At 44.6% G+C, this 27,946-nt stretch overlaps 1 protein-coding gene across 4 annotated transcripts; it reads left to right on the top strand.

The window, feature by feature from the left end:
* The first annotated feature begins 465 nt into the window (after window positions 1–465).
* On the top strand, window positions 466–27,946 carry MIER3 (MIER family member 3). 4 transcript variants are annotated; one of them, XM_066240974.1, is made up of 14 exons: window positions 466–763; window positions 1,955–1,979; window positions 5,223–5,368; window positions 10,151–10,285; window positions 10,772–10,843; window positions 11,840–11,960; window positions 12,764–12,849; window positions 13,015–13,087; window positions 15,235–15,386; window positions 17,787–17,868; window positions 19,285–19,379; window positions 23,552–23,679; window positions 23,765–23,907; window positions 24,023–27,946. In XM_066240974.1, exons 1-14 carry the CDS (start codon window positions 494–496, stop codon window positions 24,478–24,480), a joined length of 1,986 nt encoding a protein of 661 aa, XP_066097071.1. In that variant the 5' UTR covers window positions 466–493; the 3' UTR covers window positions 24,481–27,946. The 4 variants fall into 4 exon arrangements, with proteins under 4 accessions (XP_066097071.1, XP_066097080.1, XP_066097089.1 ...); XM_066240992.1 differs by lacking the exon at window positions 466–763 and adding an exon at window positions 1,029–1,100; XM_066240983.1 differs by lacking the exon at window positions 10,772–10,843.

Below are 27,946 nucleotides of genomic sequence, written 5' to 3'. Positions count from 1 at the left end.
AGTTATTTCTGGCTTCCTGCCTCAAGGCAACACTGCACGCTGAGCTGAACTTGTAAGATTTTTGCCTCTGTGGGCCAACGAGATTTTAGTATTTTTGTGTACTTTGCTCCAAGTTGCTCAGTGTGGCTATGGATCTGCCGGGAGTCAGACTTAGGACTCCCAAATAAAAGCCCATGGCCACACACATGAGGAGCAGGTACACCTGTTAAGCCTGGTCTTCTCTCCTTGGCTGGTCCCTTTGCTAACACTGTAAACAAGTGTGTGGCCTTTTGGGAAGGAGGTGGGAGGTGGAGTTTCTGAGACTCAGGTCAGGGCCTTTGATGTGCCTCCCACAGGTGTATCAGGTGAGTCCCTCTGCGTCACCCCCGCACTGTCCAGCGATTGACAACCCCCAGGATTGCCTTCGTTTCTCTCCTACGTGCACGATGCACATTTCCTGAGTGTTTTCTTCGAGTTGTGCGAGTCTGCTCATCCTCAGGTCTGTGCCCTGCCGATGTCACTGTCTTCCAAAGCCTGTTTGCAAGTGACCACTGGCACCGTCCACGGCGGGAGCCGCTGTCTGCGTGGCCCGCTCGGGCAGGACCATCCAGGAACGTCCAGGTGCCTGGTCGCTGTGCTGTCATCCCGCGCTTCCCGTCCCCACGTCCCCGAGTGTCGCACGTCGGTCTGCTCCGCGACTCCCTCTCTCCGGTGGAGGAAGTCTGTGCAGCCGCCCCTGAGCGTGTCTTGCCCGCGCCCCCACGCCCGCCGGCCCGCGGAGTCGGTGGGTCTCGGGCCTCCACGCGCTGGACGTGGGTCTGTCCGGCGCCCAGGCGTCCGTGCGCGCCCCGCTCGCCTCGGGTTGAGCAAGAACTTTACCGCAGCCGGAGCGGGAGGCGCGCGTGGCGGGGGCGGGGAGTGGCGCGCGTGGCCGGGTGGGGAGGGCTGCCCAGGGGGGGCGCGCGCGTGGTGGGGGGGCGGGGGGCGAGGGGCGGTGCGCGGTGCGAGGGCGGGGCTGGGGCGGGTCGCGCGGGCGCCGGCGCGCCGATTGGCTGGGGCGCCATCCGGGGCCTGCTCGGCGCCGCTCGCTCGCTAGCCCTGAAGGCAGCAACATGGCGGAGGTGAGCGGGGCTCGGCGGGAGGCGGCGGGGCGGCCCGGCGTCCTCGCGTCCTCAGCAAGCCTGGGCATCCCGGGCCTCCCGCGCCTGCGGGCGGAGGCAGGGACAGCGGCAGGGCGGCGGGCGGGCGCGCGCCCCGGCGGAACTAGGCCGCGCGGGGCGGACGGAGGCGGCGCCGGGCAGCGAGCCCCGGGCCGGGGACGGCGCCGATCGCGGCCGCGGGCGGACGCGGAGCCCGGGCGCTGCGCGCTGGGGCGGGGGCTGCGGTGCTGCCCGCTGAAGGAGCGCGTTCCTGCGGCGCCGTCCGGGCTGCGGGCGCGGGGACAGCGGAGGGCGGGATGCGACAGCGGCGGTGCGGGGCCGATGGGCACTTTGCGCGCTGCGCCCGGGCCCGGGGCGGCCCTGTGCCCTGCGGGCTCCGGCCGCGTCCCCCGGGACCGCGGGGCGGAGTGTGGGGGCGGGCGGGCAGGGGACTGGACCCCTGGCGGGGACCGGCGTCCCCGCACTCGGGACAGCAGATGGCTCCACTCTGTGTGCGGGGACCGTCCGCTGCGCTCCGGCCTCCGCTCGGCCCGGACAGGGGCCCGGGCGCGGGGTGCGCAGGTGCCAGAGGACGAGGCCGGGCCGGGCCAGTTCGGGAGAGCCGGCGGCGCGGAAGCTGAGATGCTAGCGGCGCGGGGCTGCCAACCGTCCCGGGGCTGTAACTCGCCGAGCGCGCAGCCGGGGAGGCCGGGCGGCCGGGAGGAGCCGGGGAGGCCGGGTGGGCGGGCGGCGTGTGTCTTGTGTCCTGCACCCGGACCCCCGCGTCGTCCCCGCTCCGGTCCGCAGCTAACCGCACGCTCTCTGTTCTCCCGCAGGCTTCCTTCGGGAGTTCCAGCCCAGGTGTGTCCCGTTTCCTCACCCCTTCTGTGGGTCCGCAGGGTGATGGGGCTCCGATCCGCTGCGGAAGGTGCTCCCACAAAAGTTTGTTCTCGAGTTCTCCATTTGTTCGAGTTTTGGTGCCCACTTTGGTAACGGAGCTGTTGGGATCAGCTTAGAATGACAGAACCTTCCAGCAGCACTGTTGAATCATAATCATCTTTTCAGTGTTCGCCTCTCTGTACTCGTTCCTTTTTGTTGCTTGTTCAAAAAATACCATGTTAGAAAGCTGATAGCAGACAACTGTTTAATTTCGTGTAGCGTGTTTTTTTTTCTTCCCCAATCCGGAAAGAGATAATCGGAAATCATCTTTCCACAACTTCCGAAATTGAGTGAAGATGTGAATTTTGGTGGCTTTGCGAAATCGACTCAATTTTTCAGAACGGTGGGGCTGCTGATACTGATGGTTAAACCACGATGCCCATCTCCACCTGATTTCGTCTCATACATTTGTTCATAATTGGGAAATGTCTACAGATTGTGTTGAAATGGAAATTTGAGAGTTAGGTAAAGCTGCTTTATCAAAAGAAGCCCTGAATCTATAAAGTTTGGCATAGAAAAGTGTGGTGACAGGATTTTTGAGCGGAGACAACCTTAGATCATGGAGTACAGTGTTTTCTTACTCTTTGGGGGCCAGTAAACCCTGTGGCATATGATGGAAGCTAGGGGCTCTCCCCAGTACTCTGCGCATAGATATCACTGCTACATTTTGGGATTTTGGTGTCCCCTGAAGCGGCTCCTGGTGAGAGCTCTTGCTGCCTGTGCTGAAAAGTGGGAGGGTAGCTTTGTTTCCGTCTCCTACCCTTTCCTCCCAGCCCCTCTTGGCCTCCACTTTTCCCTCTGAGTCTCCAGGAAAACTCTGAACTAGTCCAACTCCCTTATTTTACACTTGACGACACTTTGGAGTAAGTCTGCAGAGAGTCACCTAGTTTGCAGCGGAGCCTGGATGAGCTCCCAAGTCTTCACCTTCCCTGCTCTTGGAGCAAGTGGTCCATTTTCTTGCAGGTTATTTTGTAAAAAAGTGTACTTAGTCCCCTTTTGAGGTCTCCTTTAATTATCATTTAGGGTATTGTAAAATAGGTAACACCAAATATGAGAAAGGTGTGGCTATTTGAAAAATAGCTTTCTACATCTTTATATTTAAAAGTTGTTTTCAAAACACTTCTCTAATTTTGAGACAGACATTTCTTTGTTATAACTGATTTCAGGAAAAGAATATGTGCAGGATGCCAAACATCTGGATGATAATGGAATTTTTCCATTTTATATCACTGTCTGCTTTTAAGAAGTTGCAATCTAAATAAAAAAGCAAAAAGACAGTGTGGTTTTGGTGTGTTTAAGCAAATTTATAACCTGTTTTCAATCGATTAGTCAATTTTAAAAGAATTTTAGAGCTGAAAGAGACTCTTGAGGTCATTTAAAAAAAGCCAACCCTGTGTGCTTTACAAATGAAAAACTGGACCTAGGCCCAGAAAGTTTAAATGACTTGCCGCGGGTCCCAGAAAGCCAGGGACAAAGCCAAGAGTAGACCCTGAGGCCCCTCATCTCTGCTCTTATTGAATACCTTCCACTTTAACAGGGAGCCTGCAGTGCCAAGCCAAGTGATGTGGTGAGGACAAGAGAGGGCAGAACTCTGCCCTCAAAGAGGGTGAAAAGTTACCATCTGTGTCACCCTGACATTTGGTACACCACAGAGGTTCCCAGGAATTCCTCAAGAAGAGAAACATTTTAATTGTAGATGTCCTACTTTTGAGCTATTTAATAAATACTTTTTTTTAACAGGTTCTAAAATGAGCAGATAATATTATCAACATTAAAAAAGTAACATAATGTAAACCTCCTAAAGAACTAAGTCTCATAGAAATTATATATCTATTTGGAGCAAATGATCAGATGTCTCCAAACTCAGAATTAGAAACACTGAGTTGGTCTGTGGTTTTTCCCATTGTGAAAAATCTTAAGTCTAGATCAGTATTTTAGTAATGATCTCTCTTATACCATCCTTAAGTGTTTGAATTTCAAAATGTTATATAGCTTGACTAAAAAGATCAAATTTTCTATGTTGAATGTCCATCTTCCCATTTCTCCCTCCCTTCTCCCCAAGGTTCTGATGCTTCCTTCCTTCCCTGCTGTGAGAGTCACTGGTCTAATGGAATTAGATTCTGGAGTAAAATCCTGGTTTTCATCATTTGATTGTATTCTTTTGGGATTATGGATCTTATTTATTTTTCTGCTTTGTTTTCAAAGCATCCTGTAAACTTCATATCTGCCATTAAAATGCATTACAATTACAGAAGCAAGTGTGAATTGACCAAAACAACTTGCAATGAGATACAACTTCCAAAACCTATAGATATGATTTTCTATATTCCCCTCAGCTAAATCTTAAGAACTTTTTAAAAAACGTTTTCATTGATTTCAGACAGAGAGAGAGAAGCATTAACTTGTTGTTTGACTAGTTGCTCCATTTAGTTGTGTACTCACTAATTGCTTCTTGCATGTGCCCCGACCAGGGATGGAACCCATGACCTTGGTGCTCTGGGATAATACCCCATCCACTGAGCCACGCAGCCGGGGCTCTTAAAAGTTTTTTTAGTGATCTAAAGAAAAGCATGCCTTGATAGTTTTGTGCGTGTCTGATTGGTACTGATATGGAATCAGATAGGCTTTTAAATACTGAACTGCTGTATTGCTGCTTCACAGGGACTTGTATTTGTTCAAAAACCAGATTTCTGTTGTATTTTGCACCTTTATTTGAAGTCTAGAATTTGGGTAACATAGTTTCTTCTCCTGGAATGTTGACCTTAGTGTGTAACAGAGTCTGGGACATTTCATTCATCCTCCTAACATTTTTTCCATTGTCTGTAGACAAATGTATTAAACCAACCTCATCAGCAAGTTTGACTTTTCTGTTAGAACATTTTTGAGGGCCACTCCATTTACAAGTCACTTGTCTGCTGTGATAAGTTTTATTTTTAGGGATCAGGCCCCGTATGAAAGTGTTGTTACGTTATTCTGTGTGTCCTTTGCTGGCTTAGAAATCTTAGAACTGTATGGTCTTACTTTATAACCTGTAAAGTGTATAGTAAATGTATTCAATAAAGCTTACATGCACACATTAAAAGGAACTGGCAGAAGAACAGAAATTATTTTCTTTTGTAAATAGCCTTGTGAACTTGTAAAGTGACCAAGTTTGTTTTATTCCAGTTGGGTCTTTGTCTTCCGAGGATCATGATTTTGACCCCACTGCGGAGATGCTGGTCCATGACTACGATGATGAGAGAACTCTTGAAGAAGAGGAAATGATGGAAGAGGGTAAAAACTTCAGTTCGGAAATTGAAGACTTAGAAAAGGTAAAGGATGTTACTTTGGTATTTTGATACAAACTTTCAACAAAGGCTTTTGAAATTCTATTGTAAATTATTTCACAGTCTGTTGTTTTTGATCTAACTTGCATAGAATGTCACTGATCTTGTCATTATTTTGGAGGGTCACCTGATAAGTCCGTTTTTTTTTTTTAGTTTTCCAGAATTACTCTATATCTGTTAAACTAACTAGACTCTGCCCCCAGCACAGTGCAGGAGACCCACCTGACGGGCTTGCAGATGGACGGTGGAGGTGCAGTCAGGGGCTGCGCCAGACTGAGCCCTGAACCCTTGTCCCCCCTGTGTGGTTAGACCACACTGTCTTCTGAGGGCAGGCAGACACAGGGACCTGTCTTTTAAACACATATTTATACAAGAATGCAAAGAGAGAGCTACAGAGGGGTCACCTTGAAAAAATGTAGGATTCCACTTCCCTATAAATTAACCTTATCTGCAAATTTCTAAACAGCCCAGAATAACAAAACCTTTCAGGAATACTATTAAATAATAATAATACTCTTTTGAGTCTCTTTTGAGTCTTCTTGACAACAACAAAGCACATCCCTTATGTCATGTCCTCTACTGACTTTGTGAGGCCGGGTGGGCTGTTACTGGGGTTACTACATGGGAACAGAGGGCAGTCTTCAAGGCTGGGACCTGGCTTCCTGCTGCAGATGAAATTTTATAACTACTCTTCATTCACTTGGCAACACAGTTGCAGCTAGAGTTTATCATTTAAAAAATGTACATATATCTCCTATAAAAGCCAAACATATTTGAGAGTATAGAGATGAAACTGTCAGGAAGAAGTCTTGCAGATCAGAATCAGGATCGCTTCTTTAAGGGGTGATGGTGCATATCAGCTGCTGATGAGACAATGCCTGGGAGCCACGAGCTCGGCCTGGGTTTGACTCAGGCAGCTCAGTCCTGTGTCTGTGATGGGTGAACTAGAATGACCAGGAATTAGAACCCAGCAACACGAGCTCTAAACCAAGGATTGTGTTAGATCTGGGGATTGCAAAATGAACAATTTGACTCAATGTCCCTGGAATCTGGGAGTCTACTGTAGAGACAGACAGTAACAGATTTTAAGATAGGATGCTCAGAACTGTGAACACAGTGGGCAGGGGGAGCTGTGGGGAGGTGTGGCCAAGACTTGTGGCTTGGTGTGAAGTTCACGGAAGGCTTTTCCCTGTAGGTTTTGGAGTTGGGACAACGCCGTGGGTGTGGGACAGAAGTCCCAGGTGTTTCCACAGTGTGCCTTGATTACAGGCTTGTTAAAGATAGGGAGAGCACTGTCTAGTTATAACATAGCGTAAGGAAATGGTGCAGATGCGCTGGACTGCGTCTAAGCTACATGGACAGCTGTTGTGTTAATGAAATAGAATTAAAAGCTTCTTGCAGTGTGTTAACTTGGTTACTGTTAACCAAGTGGGTGGGTGTGGGTGATCTGGGAGGCATTTTTATGATCTGGTAAAACTTTTTTTGACTTGCAGTTTTTATTCTTTTAGAGATTGTAGTAATAGCTGCTTTTTCATCTGTGGTGAGTTTTAAAAGGAAGCTGGGAAAGATACAGAAAAATAAGAGTAAAGAGTCACTTTTCACTTAGATACCTAGTTCCTGTGATTTTCATTTTGTTTAGTAAATACAGGTATAATTAAATCGTGGTTTGTAATGCTGTCTATTCCTCAATTTGTAGAATCAGAAAAATTGTAGGTATTACAATACTTCAGCTTCTCTGTCCTTAGGCGGTTCTGCTTTTTGGCACTTTATCATATTCTTGGAAATTGGGACAAAATACTGTAGGTGATCCTGGAGTACATTCCAGGGAGAGCTGCGTCTTCCCTGGAAAGGCTGGTTTTTCTTGCCTCCCTCCGGCAGGGACGGGGTGGCTGCTGTATCTTAGTGGCTATCTCTACCTCCGGAGCTGGGGTTCTTGCTCTAGTAACGCATAACTGCAGATGATGTCTCTATTCTCTATTAATGGTTAATGAACCATGAATGAGTAAAAAACAGCAGAGAAACAAATAGAGTGAGGATCATTTAATATTTAGAAGACACTGAAAATAATTTCTGTATAATTTAAAGTCACGTCTTCCATTAATCTTCCTGGAACAGTGATTTAGGTCCTGGTCCATGCTAATAGGGCTGGGTATTAATGTTCATTTTCAAAGTTTACAATAACTGTTCATACTTACCATAAATAAACTCAATTTATAGACTAAATATAGCCTATTTTTGGTGCTAACAGGTTTTTGTCACATTGTTTGCTATGGAAAATAAGAGATGTATAAAGTTAGTTTTCTTATAGCAGAGCTTTGTTAAATATAGAGAATAGATATGTGAATAGATTTTCCTTACTGAGCATTGAGATAAGGTTTAAGTCATGTCTTTTTGTATTTTAACTTATTCATGTTCCTGAGCTGTTTTAACCTAATAGCCCTAGATTTAGAGCTATAATTTTAGCAAGAGAGAGAGATAGCAAGACAGATAGGGACAGACAGACAGGAAGGGAGAGAGAAGAGAAGAAGCATCAATTTTTTGTTGTGGTACCTTAGTTGTTTATTGATTGCTTTCTCACATGTGCCTTGACTGGGGGCTACAGCAGAGCCAATGACCCCTTGCTCAAACCAGCGACCTTGGGCTCAAGCCAGCAACCGTGGGGTCATGTCTATGATCCCACACTCAAGCTGGCGACCCCGTACTCAAGCTGGTGAGCCTGCACTCAAGCTGGCGACATCAGGGTTTTGAACCTGGGTCCTCTGCATCCCGGGCTGATGCTCTATCCACTGCAGCACCGCCTGGTCAAGCTAGAGCTATACCTTTTAAAAAGAAACTTTTATATTTTTGCTTTTATTAATATATAGATGTCTCATTATGAATGAGAAAGTAGAAAAGACCTTTTGTCTTTTGTACCATTTAGACTTTGGCATTGGCCCTTCTGTTTTTTACTTTTAAGCATTTGAAGAAGTTATGAACACTGTTTTTCGTCTGGCATTTTAAGGTGTCAGACTGGTGTTACATCAAAATGGCCTGCATCTCACCGAGACAGTCTCCCCTGACCCACGCGGACACCATCAGGTGTGCCAGGTGCTCCTGGCATCCTGTCCTGGGCTCAGGCATGTGGAGTGAGATGGGGCACAGATGGAGAGTCTCCAGGTGGGGGCAGGGAGGAGGGCTCCTGTGGGAGTCTGCACAGTGGGGATGGAAATGTTCTGCCTGCTGCTGTGCAAGGCCCTGTGCGAGTTAGAGGGTCAAGGACACGGGAGTGTTCTGTTTGCAGATGAGGAAATGGAGGGGGAGGGGCGAGGTGATCTGCCCACAGTAATGGTTACAGTTAGTGCATCCTCTGACTCTAAATCTTCTCTTCCTGATATAAAACCTTCAGCTTATAAAACAGTTCATCTGTAAGTGACCCAGACTAAGTTGCATCCCTGAAAATTTAGCTAGGTCCAACAAAATACCTGAGCAAGAAGAGAAAAGCCCTTATACCTGGGATAAGGCTTGGGGTTACACACTTCTAAGCTGATGCAGTCACCACAGATCCTCAGAGACTTTGGGATTTACTAACTGAAGTTTGAAAAAATGTCTTTTATACGTTAAAGAACCAGGAGCTCTATTAATAGGCTCTAACGGAAAGCCACTGGTGAGGTTCTTCAGAAGCCTTCCTGATACTGTAGTCAATTAGCACTTACTTTGTATACTATATGTATTTACACTATATTCTTCCAGTAAAATAAGCTACAGAAAAGAAAATCATAAGGTTTGTGAGTTTTTTTAAATTGTCACAAATTTCCAAAGAGTTTTTCTAACATTTTATTGGGAAAAAAAAAATCCCCATCTGAGCAGACCCTGCAGTTCATTCTCCTGCGGTTTGAGGGTCAGCTGTGGAGTGCTTGTTTTCAGATGGGTTTGTGGGGGGACACAGACTGTCACTGTGGGCAGGGCCCATTAGATACCTGGGTCCTGGGGTTTAAAGCCAGAGCTAAGCTACAGTGCTGTCATCTGTAAGGTGATGGTAATAATACAAATGTCACTGGATGGTTGAGGAAAATAAAACCGAAAAAGCTAGTACAGAAGATAGATATAGTAGTAAGAATATGAAAGGATAATTATGTTATTAACAATATTGTTGGTGTTAGTAAATGTTCGGCAAAGGTTTGCTTCAGCTGTCTTTTTATTTTAATTGCTTTGAGAGAGAGAGAGGGAGAGAAGCATCGATTTGTTGTACCACTTATGATGTATTTATTGGTTGATTACTGCATGAGCCCCGACTGGGGATCGAACCCCAACCTCGGCATGTTGGGACAACACTAACCAACTGAGCAACCTGGCCAGGGCAGGTGTCTTCTTATTAACACAGAGTAAACCAAATGGTAAACTGTTAATTGCAAGGAAAGAAGCTGAAAATTACACAGACGGACTGATTGACTAATTGATTGGTTGGTTGGAAATGTTTTCCAGGCAAATCTTCATACCATTGTGAAAGCTAAAAAATAAAAGTCTGCGTTAAGGCAAATAGTTGAGGAATTCTTTCAGTAGTAAAGTGATGCTGAAAATGCAGATGAGATGTTAGTTTTGGGGTGCCTGTTCACTTGTTAATGGTAGCTCTTGGTGCCCGAGGCTTTCTCTGGCAGACGGAGAAGGAGCTAAAGCTTGACTCTGGCTGGACGCCACCGTGTGGAGGATGTGCCCTGTGAGCGTGGGGCACCACCATTGCCTGCGGCCCCTGTGGTGTGTCTTGAGCTCACGTGTGTCTGGCTTGCGCAGGAAGGAAGCATGCCCCTGGAAGACCTGCTGGCCTTCTACGGCTACGAGCCTGCACTGCCGGCCGCTGCAGACTCCAGCGCCAACAGCTCCCCCAGCGAACTCGCGGATGAGCTGCCAGACATGACCCTTGACAAGGTGAGGGCGGTCCCCTGAAAGAGCACAGCCAGGCAGGGCCTCCGACAGTTTTCAGGGGGATGTCCTTAACTTGGAGGGCTGTGTAATTCTGAACCTTGAACCTCTCATCCCCCCCGTGGCTCTTACTTTGGTGACAGATTTAAACACTGTTGTCAGTAGTAGTAAGTAGCTTCATAACCCTGTGCATGTGTGAGTATTCTTCCATAATTTTTCCATCTTTCCTATGTTAGACATATTTTGCCTAAACTTAGGTTTTGCCCTCACCCCTTTTGGTCCTGTGAACACGTGAATGCATTGCTCAGTAAACCCCCAGAAGCCTTTAAGCCAGGCGGGCTCAGGTGGGGAGGGCTGGAGAGAAGTCTACATGTTGGGCCCTGCGAGGGACGGCGGCTGCGGCAGCCAGGGCCTCGGCGATGGCTGACAGGCTGGTGTGGGGATGCTGGTCCCTGCCAAGGACACTCACGCAGCCACTGTCTCTGCTAACAGATCCCTGGGGAGCTTTCCTCGCCTTTCCGAGCTCAGGCAGGGAGAGGAATCCACATCTTGGAACCTCTTCCTGTGAGTTATGTTCCCCCTTCTCAGTCAAATGTCATTTTAATGTCGCACAGACCTCAATGAGCGTGGTCACCCAGCAAACACGTGCCAAACACGGGGACGACTGTACACTTACATGAAAATGAATTTAGACCTGTTCCTTTTTAAGTTATCTCACTGGTCAGGGCTGTTCATTAGTTGGACTTCCCAGATTATTGGAATGGTGGACTTATGAGACTATTTATGGTTGTCCCTTGGTATCTGTCGGGGGTTGGGGGAGGGACTGTTTCTAGGACCCCACACACCAACACCAAAATCCAAGGAGGCTCAAGTCCCTTATGTAAAATGGCCTAGTCCATCCTTCCATTTACTTAAAATCATCTCTAGGTGACTTAAAATAGCTAACACACTGTACATGTAATATAAACATATAATACATACACAATGTATAATATACATAATATAAATATTATGTAATATAAATGTATAGTTGCGATATTGTGTTGTTTAGGGAATAATGACATGGAAAAAGTAGTCTGTATGTGTTCAGTACAGACACAGCCACCGTAGGCCTGACGGCTAGTGCACATTCTCAACAGCGGAACATCTTTTCCAAGTATTTTTGATCCACGATTGAATTGTGGATGCAAAACCCTCAGGTACTGGAAGCTGACTTTATTTATTTTGGCTGAAAGTGAATTTAATTGTTAGCCACTTAGAAGTAAGATTTTTGTTTTAAATTTAGTCACTGAAAATTAGCCTGCAGCTTCAGATAATTCTCTGCATAGCTACAAGTTCGGTGAATTATTTATTGTAACTGTACAGTAGTATAGTTATTGAGTGTCACTATCTTAATTTTATTAATATTGACATGCATTATAGCAGTTCAGATTCTGTCAGAACTAAGGGAACTTCAGCCGGTTCTCAGTTACACCTGAGTACAGAGCAGCACCTGGGGTGGGTGTCATAGGTACTGAGATGTGAGCATTGCTGACTCCAGCTCTGGCTCCTGTCCCACAGGAGGAAATAGCCAAGGACCTGCTGTCGGGCGATGACGAGGAGACCCAGTCTTCTGCAGATGACCTGACACCGTCCGTGACGTCTCATGAAACTTCCGATTTCTTCCCCCGGCCTTTGCGATGTGAGCCACCCAGTCGTCCCTGATGCATAGCAAGCAGTGTTGCTGCTCTAGCCTGGGCACATGTTCTCACATTCAGTGGTTTGCCAAAGTAGTCTAAAGTTTTTTACTTCCGTGAATTTAAATGCTACTATAATCTGAATAAGAATATAACTTTTTTTTTTTATGGGAATAGAGGTCAACTAATATTCTGTTTAAAAATCAAAGCATTTGCTCAGTTGTAAAAGGCTCTTTTCTTTCCTGAGACTCATCTGTTGCTATGGTAATCAGTTCTAAGTTCAAACATGAAATTTTATAGGCCTTTTTTGGACTTACTGCTCTCCTGTTTTCGAAAACTAGCAGTTGCTCAAAAAGCACTTTTATTTTTAGTGATTTATTTAATCCATTTCTTTCCTGATGTTATCCCTTAATGTGTATTAGTAATAGTTAGGTCTTTGAATGGAAATAATTTCTTAGATGCAGCTTGCTTATTATTTATAATGGTTCAGTTAACAAGTTCAAATACATGTGTACACAAAGACGTAACTGACAGACTTAGTGTGTGTCTCAGTGTCTGCCTCGTGCCTTCCCAAACTTCATGACTGAACACCAAGTCATTAGGAGGATCCATCTGCTATCTTAGCATTTTCAGAGTTTTGCTTTGACGTGTCAAAAATGTGAGACTAGGAAAGAGGTTTATTGTCTACTTGTGCCGATCCCATGTATTCAGCAAACTTTAATAAGTATCATGTGCCAGGCACTCTTCCAGGTGCTACGAAAATAGGCAATAAAAGTGGTTTTTAAAACTTAATTTTCCTTCTTTTAAGCAAACACTACTTGTGACGGGGATAAAGAGTCCGAGGTTGAAGACGTTGAAACAGACAGTGGCAACTCCCCTGAGGATTTGAGGAGGGTAAGTTGAGTTACCATCATAACGTTGTGGACCATTTTGACTCAGGTCTTCAAGTAGCTTGTAAAATTGTTTTTAAATAATTTAAGAAATTTTGTTATTATGTGATGAAATTTCTTTGACCTGCAGTGACTGAAATGAGTTGTCTTCCTTCTGGATTTCCTGTAGGAAATAATGATCGGGCTGCAGTACCAGGCGGAGATTCCCCCTTACCTCGGGGAGTGTGACGCTGACCAGAAAGGTGAGAAAGGCTGCTGCAGGGTCTGACTGCAAACCCGCCTTGGTATGAGGGTCGATGGGGAGTCGGGGAAACCGTAGGCCTCGCCAGGGTCGCTGTGTCTATGTCTGCGTCAGTGCAGAACTTGAGGTCAGCACCTCTTCCGCTGCGTCGTGCGCGTGTGTGTCTTAGCATGTGTGCTCGGCACCTGTGAACATAGTGAACACCTCTTAGGGTGCAGCACGTGGCCTGCATCCTGCTGTGGTAGAATTGGGGAGAATCTTTTCCCGTGAGATGATGAGGATGTCAGGACACAGTCCTCTTGGAAAGAAAACTTGAGTAAAAGAGAGACCAGATGAAACCCCTGCATAGCCCTAGAGGAAAGGGGGTGGGATGAAGGCGTTCTTAAGTGTCATTAGCTTCTCCTCACACTGTTGGCAGGTCCCAGCTACAGCTGGTTCTGAAAATATGGAAGGGAGAGATATGGGTAGAAAAAATAGTTACACCTCCTGGCTGAACGTGGGAACCAGGCAGGTCTGGCCATATGAATTTGACCTAATCCCTGACAAGTCGGTTCGTCCCTCTGTAGTCACGGCGGCAGACCAGCACAGTGCCAGTGCTTCCTGAGTGCTTCCTCCTCCTGGGTCACGGTCCCCTGCTGACTGAGGGAAGACTGGGTACCTGGAGCTGTTAGCCGTGTCAGTCCTAGCAGCACTTTCCCTGAACTGCTCTTGAGTGCTGGGAGACGGTTGTCCCGGGGAGGTAGACAGCAGCAGGTTATCCTCAGTTCCCTGCCTGTCCACCTGCCACACAGCCTGGGGTAGTTACCTGCTCAGCTCTTCGGTCCTCAGAGCACACATGGTAGAGCTAGTGTTCTCAGCTCTGCTTTCTCTGTCTTGGGAGGGAACAAACCCAGACTATTTTATGTGTGTTGGTTTTGACAAAATAGTAAAGAAACTGGTTCCAGAAGCTTAGTCCAGAAGTCAGTCGTGTGCTGCACAGGTGTATCTTACGTTTAACTGTCCTGCTCACTGGGCATGGCGATGCCTGCCTCAAACCATCATGAATATGAGGCCCTTAGCATGGCCCTGACACTGGTGAGCTCTCAGTAAATTACTGATCAGTTACATTTAGTCCTTGCTATACACTTGGAGGAGGGACTGCACTTGAAGCAATGGGAGAAGTACTTAGGCTGTCTGTATTTATTGTGTGGTGTAGATGCTGCGTATGACAGCATTGTGCGTTCATAAAAAATACACCTGTTTTAGTGATACTTTGCTTATTAATACATCATCAGCCTCTTTTTATTTTTTTAAGTGCAAGAAAGAAAGAGAGAGACTGGGACAGACAGGGACAGAGATAGGAAGGGAGATGAGAAGCATCAACTCATAGTTGTGGTACCTTAATTGTGCATTGATTGCTTTCTCATACATACCTTGACTGGGGGCCCCAGCTGAGCCAGTGACCCTGCGCTCAAGCTGGTGATGTTGGGGTTTTGAACCTGGGTCCTCAGCGTTCTAGGCCAATGCTCTATCTTCTGAGCCACCACCTGGTCAGGCAATATATATCAGCCTCTTTAAGACAGTGTAGAAAGTTTACTTCTCTTATTATTAATCTTTTTTCATTTTTGATTAATCTGCTTTCTATAAATAAAACATCAACTTTTGGGAGGAAATGAGTGAAGGGAAAGAAATACACCTTTCTTGGGTATTTCATTATTGGCAGATATTTTGGTTTTTATTTATTTTTGTCAACTTTTAACTACCAGACATTTCATAGAGCCATTCTGGGAGTTGAAAATTCCATTGAGGTTATTAAAGACATTACAGAGGTTACTTTTAGCCCCTCATTAGGAGATTGTAAGACACCAGTATGGGGTTTTACATTAGACTTTACTAGACATGCAAAGCCTGACTGGTTAGTAAAATTCAACTACCAGAAAAGCTACTTGCTTTAGCTCCTGGAACCTTTGGTTCTTAATAAAGTTAAAAAAAAATTTTAAGCCTTTGCTAATGTAAGCCTCACCTGCCAGATAATCACGTTGCTGGTATCCTCAGGGTTAGTTCCTTGTCGCAGTGGTAGCCTGTCACGGAGGAGCAGGACTTGTGTGCATCTCCAAGTGTGCTTGCTCTCTCTACCGTACTTTATTTAACGGGGTTTTTCTTCATCAGCGTATGAAGATGAAGACCAGTTGCTTTGGCGTCCGGGTGTGGTTTTGGAGAGCACAGTTAAGGAGTACCTTGTTGAGACCTCGCTGCGAACTGGAAATGAGAGGGCGATGGATCGGAACCCGGCAGGGACGCTCACGAGGGACAATGAACAGGTACAACCGCTACTTCTTCGCAACAGCCGCCAACTCGTGTATCTTCCTGCTGGGCTTACATCTGACTCAAATACTTCTTACTTGATACCTCTTTTTTTCTTTATCTCCTAAACTTTATGTTTTTGTGGGGTTTTTTGGATATCTTTTTCTGATAGGTTTTTAAAACTTGGAAAATACTGGTTAAAATAAATTTCTCAAGACCTAGTGGTAGCTACTCTACACATCATTCTACCTGTTTTCTTCAGGCCCCTTTTTCTATACATATACACACACCTTAAGTTAGATATTATTTCACATTCTTTAACCATGGAATCTTATTTTTCTGTGCCATTGAGAATTCTTTTATCCCTCATTCTTGATGACTGTGTTCCATTCTGTAGTTGTAATACCACTTATTTAAACATTCTGTATGGGACATTTTTGGATTATGGGTATTTTTGGATTGGTCTTACTTCTCTCTCCTGGTCCTGTGGTATGGGGTTGGGGGTGGGACTGTTGCCTATGGAGGGCTTTTTGAATACCCCTTGTTTTGCCCTCTGATGTCACTTTGCCCCCCCCATATACTTTTCACTCTGCATTGTCAGCCTGTGTGATACTGACTAATGAGTGCCCAGGAACAGGTGGACTTAGACTTGTTCCTAATGACCACAGAGCAGCCCTACCAGCTGAACTTCAGAGTGGTCTTATTAGCCATCCAGAGAAGTCCCATTGGGTTTCTCTACTGATATTCCATGAAAACTATGAATTAATTTTAGGGGAAGTAGTACCTTTGAAACATTAAACCTCACACTTCAAGAACATGACCTGTGACTCTATTTATTTGACCTTTTTTTTTATCACTCAAATGATTTTGTTTGAACATGACATGTATCCAATTAACTTAATTCCTCAATATCTTTTAAATATGTGTGTATATTCAATGCTATTGTAAATGAGACCTCTGTTCTATTTATAATTGTATATCATTGATATAGAAGAATACTAATTATAAATATTTTGAAATTTTTTTCTCAAGCTTTTGAAACTACTAATATAGTGGTTTTCAGCCATATTGTATCTCTCAGGTGTTCTGGTCTTGAAGTCATTACTGAAATGCAGCTCTGCTCCTTCCTCACCTCTGTTGTCTCTTGTTTCTGTTCTGTGTCTCACTCCCTGAGCTGCAACTTCCAGAGACGTTGTAGCACTATTGGTTGCAGGCATGCATTTTGTGTAGGGTGACACAGCTAAGGCTTTTACAGTCAGAATAATGCCAGCCCCTAGCTCGATGTAAGCTGCCTTATGGTAAAGTAGTCACCACCTACTTGTAACTACCACATACTGTAGCTTGTCTTTTTTAAACTAGAAATGGGTACTAACTTACCAGATGCTTTCTTAAAAGCAGATGTTGAGATTTGCTTTTAATGACTATTAATGTATTGATTTATTAACCTATTGACATATTACAGACTTACCAATATTGAGCTATCCTTGCCTTTCTTGAAACTTGGGAAGGTGGATTATTATTTAACTTTAAATTAATTTCTGTCCACTTCTATTTCGTATGTTTATACTTTTAAACAGATGTAATAGGAAGAAAATTCTGATTAAAAAAAAAAGACAAGCCTGCCCAGGCGGTGGCACAGTGGATAGAGCATCGGACTGGGAAGTGGAAGGAGCCAGGTTCAAAACCCCGGGGTTGCCAGCTTGAGCATGGGCCAGTCTGGTTTGAGCAAGGCTCACCAGCTTGAGCCCAAGGTCACTGGCTTGAGCAAAGGGTTACTCGCTCTGCTGTAGCCCCGCCCCCCCCCCACCCCATCAAGGCACATATGAGAAAGCAATCAATGCAAAACTAAGGTACTGCAACTATGAGTTGATGCTTTTCATCTCTCTCCCTTCCTGACTGTCTCTCTCTGTTGCTCTCTGTCTCTCACAAAGAAAAAAAAAGAAAGACACCCTACATGGCAGCCGGAAACAGCTGAGCCCATTACAAGTCTGTCACTGCAGCTCCTGGTTCTGTCTGGGCCTGCTGCTGCTCTCCTCTCTCATTCTGAGACTCTCAAAGGCAGGAGGCTGGTGATAAAAAGATAGTTTCATTTTTTTCCCAGCTAGAAAAAATATAGAATAGGGAATTCCCCCAGCTCAGAAGGCCTGGAAATAAAAAAAGAAGTAAAAAATAATAGTGTGAGATGACATCTGAGCCGTGGAGTGAGAATAAGCAAGGAACTCATGGGATACTGACGTCCACCTGCAGGACAGTTGTGTGGACAAAATGTCTGAGCAAACACCCCCCCAAGTATCCTGAAGTCAGAGACCATTTCAGCCAGGACTTTAAAGCACACCTGATTGTTTCTTCGTTTGTTTTTAATGTTACCTGTGAACTTTTGGTTATTTGTATGGAATATTTTTTCCTCTTTCTCCTAGGCATTATATGAACTTCTCAAGTGTAACCATAACATACAGGAAGCTGTTGAAAGGTACTGCTGCAGCGGGAAGGCGTCTCAAGGTGAGACTTGGGGTCATGAGAGGGGATAACAAGGGATGGTCATGTGGGGATCAGAATAAGCCAAGTACGGTACAGTCCTGTCACACGCTTGTAAGGTCTTTGTTTTCTTATCTTTGTAGCGAATAATGTTTTCCTTTCTCTTGCCCTCTACTTTTAGACGTACCAGAGCTTGTTCACATACAAATTAGTTTCCCCTGTCACCTCCACTTTCATGAAGAAATAGTTACAGAGCAAAGCAGACCCCAGAGATGACAATATACCCAAAGTAATTTTTTAAAATGATTTTACAATTTCATTGGGGAAAAAAGTTTTTTAAAAAACAGGAAATGAAAAGAGATTAAAGATTTAAAAGAGAAAATGTGTATAATATATTCCACTGAGTTTATTCCAAGAAGTGTATTTTTAGTGATTATGTAATAAGATTTTTACAATACTTAGGTTTTGGTGTGTGTGTGTGTGTGTGTGTGTGTGTCAGGGAAAATGGTTGACTTCAGGTTCAAGTGTTATCATTACACAGATGGTCTGCACACCCCACAGGTCCCACTAAATGTGTGCAGAGTGAAATGACACTTAGTGGTATTATAGAAATGGCTGGGAAAAATATAAAAGCTGCAGACAGTACACTGAAACCTGTTGGATGCAATAATCGATTGAAATATTTTCCTTTTAAAAGCTGCTGCTTTGAAAAAATTATTTTAAGTTCTCATAACTGTCAAAATCTAAAATGCTGGTGTCTTTCTTAGTTCACACTATTTTTGAACTTTCTTGTGGACTCCTTATTAACGGCTTTGGGGGCCTGGCCCCCATGTCATTGAGTGAGACTTCCGGTCTCCTCTGCCTCAAGTTATTAGTTTGATTTGAGTTCACTAAAATTGACATCTGCCAGGAAGTTGAGTGGGAGCTAGTGTTCTGAGAGCATGCGCTGTTCCTTATTTCCTTTGTATTTCCAGAGTCTAGCACCCAGAAGACTGACTTTAAATAAGTATGGATTATTTATGGCTTCCATTTAAAGAACTTCTAGTTTTGATATAAGACCAAAATAAGGCTTCTTTTTCCATAAAATAAAGAACCTTTTTCTCTGGTTAAAAAAATACATGCTCATTGTTTTGAAAGACAATTACAATAACAATGAGTATAAAGTATAGAAAAAACATTAAATTCTTATCCCACCATGTAGCAGCAAAAAAAAAAAAATTGTAGTGTTTTTATTTTCATGTTCTAGACTTTTTGATGTGATTTCTAGTGTGCATACTTTGCTAATCCTAACAAATCTCCAACACATAGAACATGTGCATGCGTGTGAATTTGAGTGAGTGTGTGCTCACGGCCTTTTATATGGAAATCATACTGAAAGTAAACCAGTGGTTCACAGAACAGAGTCGGAGGACAGTGAATTCTGTTCTGAAATTTCCCCAGAGGGAATGACAGCGTGGACGGAGGAGGAGTGCCGGAGCTTCGAGCACGCACTCATGCTATTTGGGAAGGATTTCTACCTGATACAGAAGAACAAGGTAAGCTGGGCAGATGACTGCAGAGAAGTTGCTTCAGAAATGCAACGAACAAGCAACTAATTTTCAGGTCACTTGGGTAGGAAAACAAGAAGAACTTGTTTACACTTTCCTGCCATTAATATTTCTAACACTGCTCTCAGCGTAAGGGAGTTTGCTCATAGGATGGCTGACTGTGCACACACGTGCCTTTGACACACACACACACGGTATACTCTACTACTCCCAGAAAATGGGCTTACTGAGTTTTCGGAAAGTCTCATTTCTACTATTTTCCTTGACTTTCATTTCTTTCTAAACTATTCAGAGGTTTGTGGTCTCAAAATGTTTTCTTTAGCAAGAAGTGCGGTTGGTGAAGAAACATTGGTTCCTAAAAGCAAGTAAAAATAATATAATATGGAATGCTGGAAGGACACGGAGCAACAGAAACATGACTGCTGATGAGGGTGCAGACACTGGGGCCACCAGGCGGCAGTTTCTCACCAAACTACACACACTCTTCCCCGCACAGTCCGGCAGCTGTGCCCAAGGGAGTTAAAACTTACGTCCACACAAAACTTTTTCACAAATGTATATAGGAGTTTTTTTACATACTTGCCAAAACTTAGAAGCAATTAAGATGTCCTTTGAGGTAAATGAATAAACTGTGGTACATCCATATAATAGAATATCATTCAGGTCTAAAAAGAAATCAGCTACCCAGCCACAGAAAGACGTGGAGGACCCTTAAATGCATATTGCTAACACAAAAAATTCCATCTGAAAATCAGGCTGCATGCTGTCTGATTCCAGCCACTGTGGTTCCAGGAGAGGCAGACTTGGGGAAACTGCACAGAGATCAGCGATTCGGGGGTAGTGGGGGTCAGGGCAGGACCAGGCAGAGCAGAGAGGGTGTTAGAGCAGGGAGACTGCTCTGTGTGCCAGTAAACGGGGGGCACAGGGGGTGCATGCCATTCTGCTTCCGTCAGACCCACAGAACGTGCAGCAACAGGAATGAGCCTCACGTGAGCGGTGGACTTCGGGCAGTGGGGGTCAGTGTGGTGGGTGTCAGTGCAGGTTCAGCGACTACAGGGGATGTATCTCTGGACAGATGTTCAGGTCGGGGAGCAGGTGTGTAGGAACTCTTTTTTGCTCAAGTCTATTATGAACTTGAAACTGCTCTAAAATATATTTTGTTAAAAAGTGTGTGTAAATTCTAATGTTTGGAATCATTATGATTACCTCTTCACCGTAAAGGAACAGAGGGTTCTGAAGTAGTCAGGTGGGTAGGTGCATATTTAAGGCTTTTTTCTTTTTAATCAAAAGACTTCATTATTTTAGAGCAGTTTTTGGTGTACAGAAAAACTGATCAGAAGGTGTGTAGAGTTGCCTTATACCCCTCCCCCGACACACACAGCTTTCAGTATTTTACAGTACTGTGACAGGTATATTACAGTTAATGAACCAATATTTATACAGGGTTTTTTTTTTTTTTTTTTCCTTAAGTTGGAAAGGGGGAGGCAGTCAGACTCCTGCATGCACCTGACCGGTATCCACCCAGCATGCCCACCAGGGGGTGATGCTCTGCCCATCTGGGGCGTCGCTCTGTTGCAACCAGAGCCACTCTAGCGCCTGAGGCAGAGGCCATGGAGCCATCTTCAGTGCCCGGGCCAACTCTGCTCCAATGGAGCCTTGGCTGTGGGAGGGAAGAGAGAGACAGAGAGGAAGGAGAGGGGGAAGGGTGGAGAAGCAGATGGGCGCTTCTCTTGTGTGCCCTGGCCGGGAATCAAACCCGGGACTCCTACACGCCAGGCCCATGCTCTACCACTGAGCCAACCGGCCAGGGCCGATACAGTTTTATTAACCTAAGTCCCTAGTTACATTGGGGCTCACTCTTGTGCTGTGTATCCTGTGGGCTCTGACACAGGTCTGATGACGTGTGTCCAGCATGGCAGTGCCATACAGGGCAGCCCCACTGCCTACAGTCTCCATGCTCTGCCTGTTCACCCCTCCCTGCAACCCCGGGGGCCACTGGTCTTTTTACCCTTCTCCAATAGGATTTCGTTTTCCAGCATGTCCTGTCGTTGGGACCAGATGGCATGGAGTCCTTTTAGGTTGGCTTATTTGACTTAGCAGTACGCATTCAAGGTCTCTCATGTCTTCTCGTGGCCTCTGATAGCTCATTTCTTGTGTCATCGGATATCTGGTTATTTTCAGGTATTGGCAGGTAAGAGTCAAGGTGCTGAGAACATCTGTGTGGAGGTTCTGTGGACAGAAGTTTTCACCACCTTTGGGTAAATACCAGTGGGTATGACTGCTGGATCATACGGTCCTATGTCCAGGTGGCTGATCGGTGTTTTAGAAATCTGTCAAACTTGTCTTTCACAGTGGCTGTACCATCTTTCATTCCACCAGGAAGGAGTGAGAGTTCCTGTAGCCACATCCTTGCCGGCACTGGGTGTTCATGTTTTAGGTTATAGCTGTTCTAATAGATGTGAAGTGGCGTCTTTCTTTCCTTTTCTGATGGCAGGATGTGCAGCATCTTCTCTTGTGCTGCTTTGACTTCTGTGTGTCTTCTGTGATGTTGGGTCAGGTTTTCAACCCATTTTAACCAGGTGTTTTTGTTTTATTCCCCCTTACTGTTGAGTTTTAAGACTTCTTTGTATGTTTTGGATAACAGTGCTTTATCAGACGTGTGTTTTGGAAATGTTTTCTCCCAGCCTGTGGCTTGTCTTTTCATTTTTAATGAAGTCTAAACTAATTTTTCTTTCTTATATCATGGTTTCTGTGATATTTAAAAAGTTATCGCCATCTTCAAAGTCATCCAGGTTTTTTCCTAGGTTATCTTCTAAAAGGTTTATAGTTTTGCATTTTACATTTAGGCCTATAATGCATTTTGAGTTAATTTTTGTGAAAAATGCTAAGACCGATCTAGATTTTTTTTGCATGTGGATGTCCATTTTTTTCAGCCCCATTTGTTGCGAGATAGATTTTCCTTCCTTCACGGGCTCTCCTGTTCTCAGACATCAGCCTACTGTGTTTGTGGGTTTGTTTCTGGGCTCTCTGTTCTCTCACTGTCACCATTACCCCAGCCTTGTGGTCAGCTCTGAAATCAGCCCGGCCCACTCTCCTATTCCGTTCTTTAGTATCGTGTTGGCCGTCATGGGTGTTTTGCCTTTTTGTAAAAACTCAAGTTTGTTAGCATTTACTAAATAATTTGCTGGGGTTTTGTTCAGGATTGCACTAAATCTAATAGGTCAAATTAGGAAGAACTGGCGTTCTAACAGTAACGAGTCTTCCTATCCATGAATGTACTCTTTCTCCATTTACTTCGATCATCTTGGATTTCTTAAATCAGCGTTTTGCAGTTTTTTTTACGTAGATATTGCGTGTGCCTTGTTGGATTTAGAAAGGCACTGTGGTTTTAATTTCAGATATCCATTGTTCATTCTTGGTGTGCAGGCAAGCAGCTGACCTTTGCACATTCACTCTGTGTCTTGTGTCCTGTAGCCTTGTTATGACCCTTTATTAGGAGATTTTTTTAGGTGATTCTTAGGATTCTCTGATAGTATGATGAAGCTGCAGTTCTCCCCAGAGAAGTGTACCTGCGTTTAATTGTTAGGGATCCACAGATGCCAGTGCAGGCCCTTCGTGGACTGCCCCCTCAGGGTTGAGAAGGCCTTTGCTGCAGTCAGAACCGCAGGGAGGGGTCAGTGCGGAACGGAAAAGCCATTGGTGTAGGCTGTGTAATCAAGGTGTAAGATAACTTCTAGAGACACATTTACTTTATAAATTAACACATTCTGGTTTAAATAAAAAATATTTCTTGGGCTTTTGAGGGTAGCCTCATTATTAAATAGTATGAATGTAGAGACATTTCACTGATAAAATGTTCAGGATTTCGCCTGACCTGTGGTGGCGCAGTGGATAAAGCGTCGACCTGGAAATGCTGAGGTCGCCGGTTCGAAACCCTGGGCTTGCCTGCTCAAGGCACATATGGGAGTTGATGCTTCCAGCTCCTCCCCCCTTCTCTCTCTCTGTCTCTCCCTCTCCTCTCTAAAATGAATAAATAAAAAATTAAAAAAAAAAATGTTCAGGATTTCATAATTGAGAGGAGAGAGAATGTCCCATGGATTGAAGTTGCAAAGTTAATAAATGTATCGGGTCTTCTTTTTGGATTTGACTTGGGCCGCCAGGTGAGGACGCGAACCGTGGCGGAGTGCGTGGCGTTCTACTACATGTGGAAGAAGTCTGAGCGCTATGACTACTTCGCTCAGCAGACCAGGTTTGGAAAGAAGCGCTACAACCACCACCCTGGAGTCACGTGAGTGCTGGATTCGACCTCGGGGACCTGGATTTCTCACTGGGATGGGACTTGCGGTCATGAGGTAACTGGGTATGTTTTCCAGGGACTACATGGACCGTCTGGTGGACGAGACGGAAACTCTGGGGGGGACGGTCGGCTCTCCCGCCTCAGCCTCCAGCCGACAGGAGCCGGTTCCTGACCAGCAGCTGAATATCCTCAGCTCGTTCACCGCAGGTGACCTGACAGGTAACTCACACACACTGTTCCGTAGCTCAGGGCAACATGGCTCCTCTCGTTTCATGAGTTTCATGACGTGGGACCACGGATCACTTCCTTAAACCGTTCTTTTCTTTTTTTAAAGCGCTGACCAACAGTGTTGCGACCGGCTGCAACCCCTCGGACGTGAATTGTCTGGAGGAAGGCTTTCCTCCACTGGGCAGCACGCCCCGTGGACAAGTGACTCACGTGCCCGTGGTGACAGAGGAGTTGCTCACCCTGCCCAGCAATGGGGAGAGTGATTGTTTTAATTTATTTGAGACTGGGTTTTATCCCTCGGAGCTGAACCCCATGAACATGTGCGGGGAGGAGTCCGAAAGACCAGCAAAGAGGTTGAAAATGGGCCTTGCTGTCCCCGAGTCCTTCATGAACGAGGTTTCCGTCAGTAACCTGGGTGTGGACTTTGAGAATCACACACATCACATCGCCAGTGCCAAGATGGCCGTGTCTGTGGCCGACTTTGGCAGCCTGTCTGCCGGGGAGACCAACGGCTTCATCAGCGCCCACGCTCTGCACCAGCACGCTGCCCTGCATTCTGAGTGATGCGGGCAGCGCGGGCCTGGGCGCCGGCCGGCCACGCCGGTGAACCGGAGGGGATGTTGGGTTTGCCTAGTCTTTCACTGGAAGTGTGAACGTCTCTCTATGACATCAGTGATGTCAGTATGTATAGAACTATATCTTGATTTATCAAGAATATTTTCATTTTTCAATCCATACATGTGGAAACGAACTGTGATCAGCAGAGTTGGGAAGAGGACTGAACTCTGTGGTGCAGCTTTAAGCTCTGCTCGTCTCTTCCTTATCTCCCAATACCTCTCGCCCACTCTCTCCTTTTTCTAGTCTCTTCTTGTCCCCACTTTTAAAGCCTGTAGACCGAGGCCACCGGCTCAAAACCAGCACAGGGGTTCTGAACTGAATGGAGTGGCTTCTTTTTGTGTCAGCTCCTTTTGCCGTAATGGATGCAGCGGATAACAATGTTTACAGGTACCGACCCTGATCCCTGCTCAATGTAGCAATTTTTTTTGGTTTTCTTAATTAAATAAAAGCAGGGACAGGTTTCTTTAAACTGCACAAACATGCAAGAATTTTTTTTTTTTAATGGAAACTTCTCTCACGTTCTTCCACCAAGAGCACTTGAGTTTACACAGCAGCGAGTCCGTCTTCACGGAGCGGCACGGGGACCTGCGTGCGGGCAAGAACGCTGCCCGGTCCCGATCTGGACTCGAGCAGGGCCACCTTCCGCAGGGCGGTCCTCTCCTCTCGGGAGGTCTTTCTGTGACTCACTCACTGGCTACAGATCTGGCGTCTGAAGATGTGGTACCCAGATGGGGTTTTTGTCCACCACTGTCAAGACTGTCACTGTAAAACCACACCAGTCATTGCTGATTTAGTCTATCCTGAGGCAGTGTGCTGGAACGGCACAGTCTGCAGAGCCCAGGGTGGGTGCTGCCACTCACGGTTTACATTTTGGGACACCTCTTACGTTGTCTGTAGCACTGCAGTTCAAAGTGTTAATGCTTGGGGGGGACCTGTAGATTTCACACATGATGCAGCAGAACCTTGAAGTATATTTAAACGTTTCTGTTTAGCTTGACCCATTGGCAAGAAAAATCTTAAGTTACTGTCTGAAATAGAATGGTACGTTACCACTTTTAAGTTTTAGAAAGTGGTAGACAGATGCGTTTCAAACTCAGTTTTATTTTTATTGCAAACGTGAATGAGAAGCCATTGTCATAAACCTTGGCCATTTTTAGCTCTATAAACATGCATCTTTAACGTATAAGGTGAATTCAAACAAACAGTATGTGATACAGTATTAGGATGCAATAAGCTTTGCTTTTATATTTTAGTTAAAACAGAATTTTAATTTTTAAAATTTTTTATTTGCACCACTTTAATTAAAGTTTCCAATTTCTACTAGTTCTCTTGCTTTGCATAAAGCTTAAATGTTTGGCTGCATTGCTGATCTTTGTAAGTATACGTCGCTTCAAGGTGTGCTGACAAGCAGGTAGGCTGTAGCGACCTTAGTAGGTGATGGACAGGGAGGGTATTTATTATACAAACTGTGAACTGCAATGACATCCTTAGTTTGGATGATGTGTGTTCTTGTTTTTCTTTGCAGCATTTTAATGAAGATAGCTTTGAAGTGTTTACGCAGTATAGCACATTGACCATACGGTTTTGTTTAGCCCAGTGGACAAAAGTAGATAAATTAGTAACATGAAGTCAGTCTTTAATTATACATCTGGAGTCTAGCACTCCTTTGTGCACACAGTAAGTGACGTGTGGCCTGGGCCGAGTGTCGCGCTCAGACATTTTTATCCACATTGCCAGCTTCTTGTAGCTGCGGTGCTGTGCTGAGCTTCGGACTTTACTTCTTTTGTTAAAAATCAATACAACTTCTGTAACTTAGTGAGATACTGGCCGTCATCTTCCATTGTTGTAACTTTACTTTCCACTCTGGGTTTACAGTGGCTGGTCTGTATAAAGCAATTTACACAAAGATGACTGACTGCTCATGAATACCAGTTGCACTTAAGTGAACACGCCCATTCTTTGTAGCTGAAGCAGTAATATGTTCAGTTTATCTATGCATTGCTGGGGTCTTGATACAAGATGGAAACAGTGTTTCTTATCTACAGTTTTGATTATCAGCAAATTGAATAGACACTTTAGTTATTTAAATAAAGATTTTTGACCAAAATCCAGAAAATGATATGAGAGAAAAGTAAATTCCAGCTAGTTTCATAGATATTTTAATGCCAATCTGGTTCAGCCTCTCAGTGCCGACTGGCTGGTGACGTTTACTTTTAATTCCTTGTTAAAATGAGGCAATAATTTGCAAGATTTTTGTATATATGTGTAAATTCTTCATATCTTTTTAGATCCAATTCAATATTTTCTGACTCTGCCATGTATAATACCATTTTTGTGCATGCTTGATGTGACATACATAAATTGTACCACTATGACTTTCTTCATGTAAAATAGCTATTTATTGAACTTTCTTTAACTTTTTCCCTCTCCATTTAAGCATCTTAACACAGAATTTGTTACTGTTTATTAGAAGAATTGCGTCTGAGAGCATGGGAAGAACTGATTTGCAATCCTATGAAGAAACAATAATGCCTTTCTTACCAAGTGTTAAAGCACAATTCTTATAACAAACTGTGATAAATTCTTTTTGTTTTGTTTCCTTTGCTGCATTATTTTCGTATGAACAAACCAAAAATCCATGGTGAGCAGCTGCACTGTTGGCTTGTGTGTCTTCTGTGCGGAGAGCTGCGGTGGGGTGGGGCCACGTGGGGTTGGTGCTGTGACCGGAGCAATACTTCCCGCGTGAGCTACGCTTCGCCTTTCCACGTGGCTCTCTACATGCTTGCTTTTCCTCTTGTCCGGGTCAGCTGCTGAATTTACTTGAAGGATGTAGAAACTCTTTAAACAAATAGTACTAAAGTGTGTACAATTAGGTCAAAGCATTGTTCAGTTGTTTCCTTTTCATTTGTAAAATTGAGGGTCCTTATGTATCTGAGAACGTGATGCCAATTAACGTAACCAAAGTCTCTAGTGACTCAACTTTGAATGTAAACTAAGGCATAAACCTGACCACCAAGGAGATGTTTGCCCGGAGTTTCAAAGCACATTATCTACAAATGGAAATTTAAATAATTTATAAGAATATTGACATTACTATGTTTTTAAAAAAGTTCTTAATTTTTTCACTAAAAGGAGGAAACTAATTAGTTTTATTGTTAACTATGGTAGATATGAAAATTCCTCTTAGAAAACCAGCGATTCCAATGGTCCCCATTTGAACTAAGTACCCTGTGAGTATGAGATGAATTAGTGACAATCAGAACAAGTTGTAGTACCAGATGTTCAAGAGGAAGTTGCTATTGTTGCATTGATTTTAATATCTGTACATAAACACTGATTTTTTTGAGCATTATTTTGTATTTGTTGTACTTTAATACCTGTCCAGTTCCAGAAATAAAAATCTGGAAATCTT

The sequence above is a fragment of the Saccopteryx bilineata genome, chromosome 1 (genome assembly GCF_036850765.1).
Source record: "Saccopteryx bilineata isolate mSacBil1 chromosome 1, mSacBil1_pri_phased_curated, whole genome shotgun sequence".
Classification (NCBI taxonomy): Eukaryota; Metazoa; Chordata; class Mammalia; order Chiroptera; family Emballonuridae; genus Saccopteryx; species Saccopteryx bilineata.
Note: the sequence above shows the minus strand (reverse complement) of the source record. Positions and strands in the feature narration are given on the sequence as shown.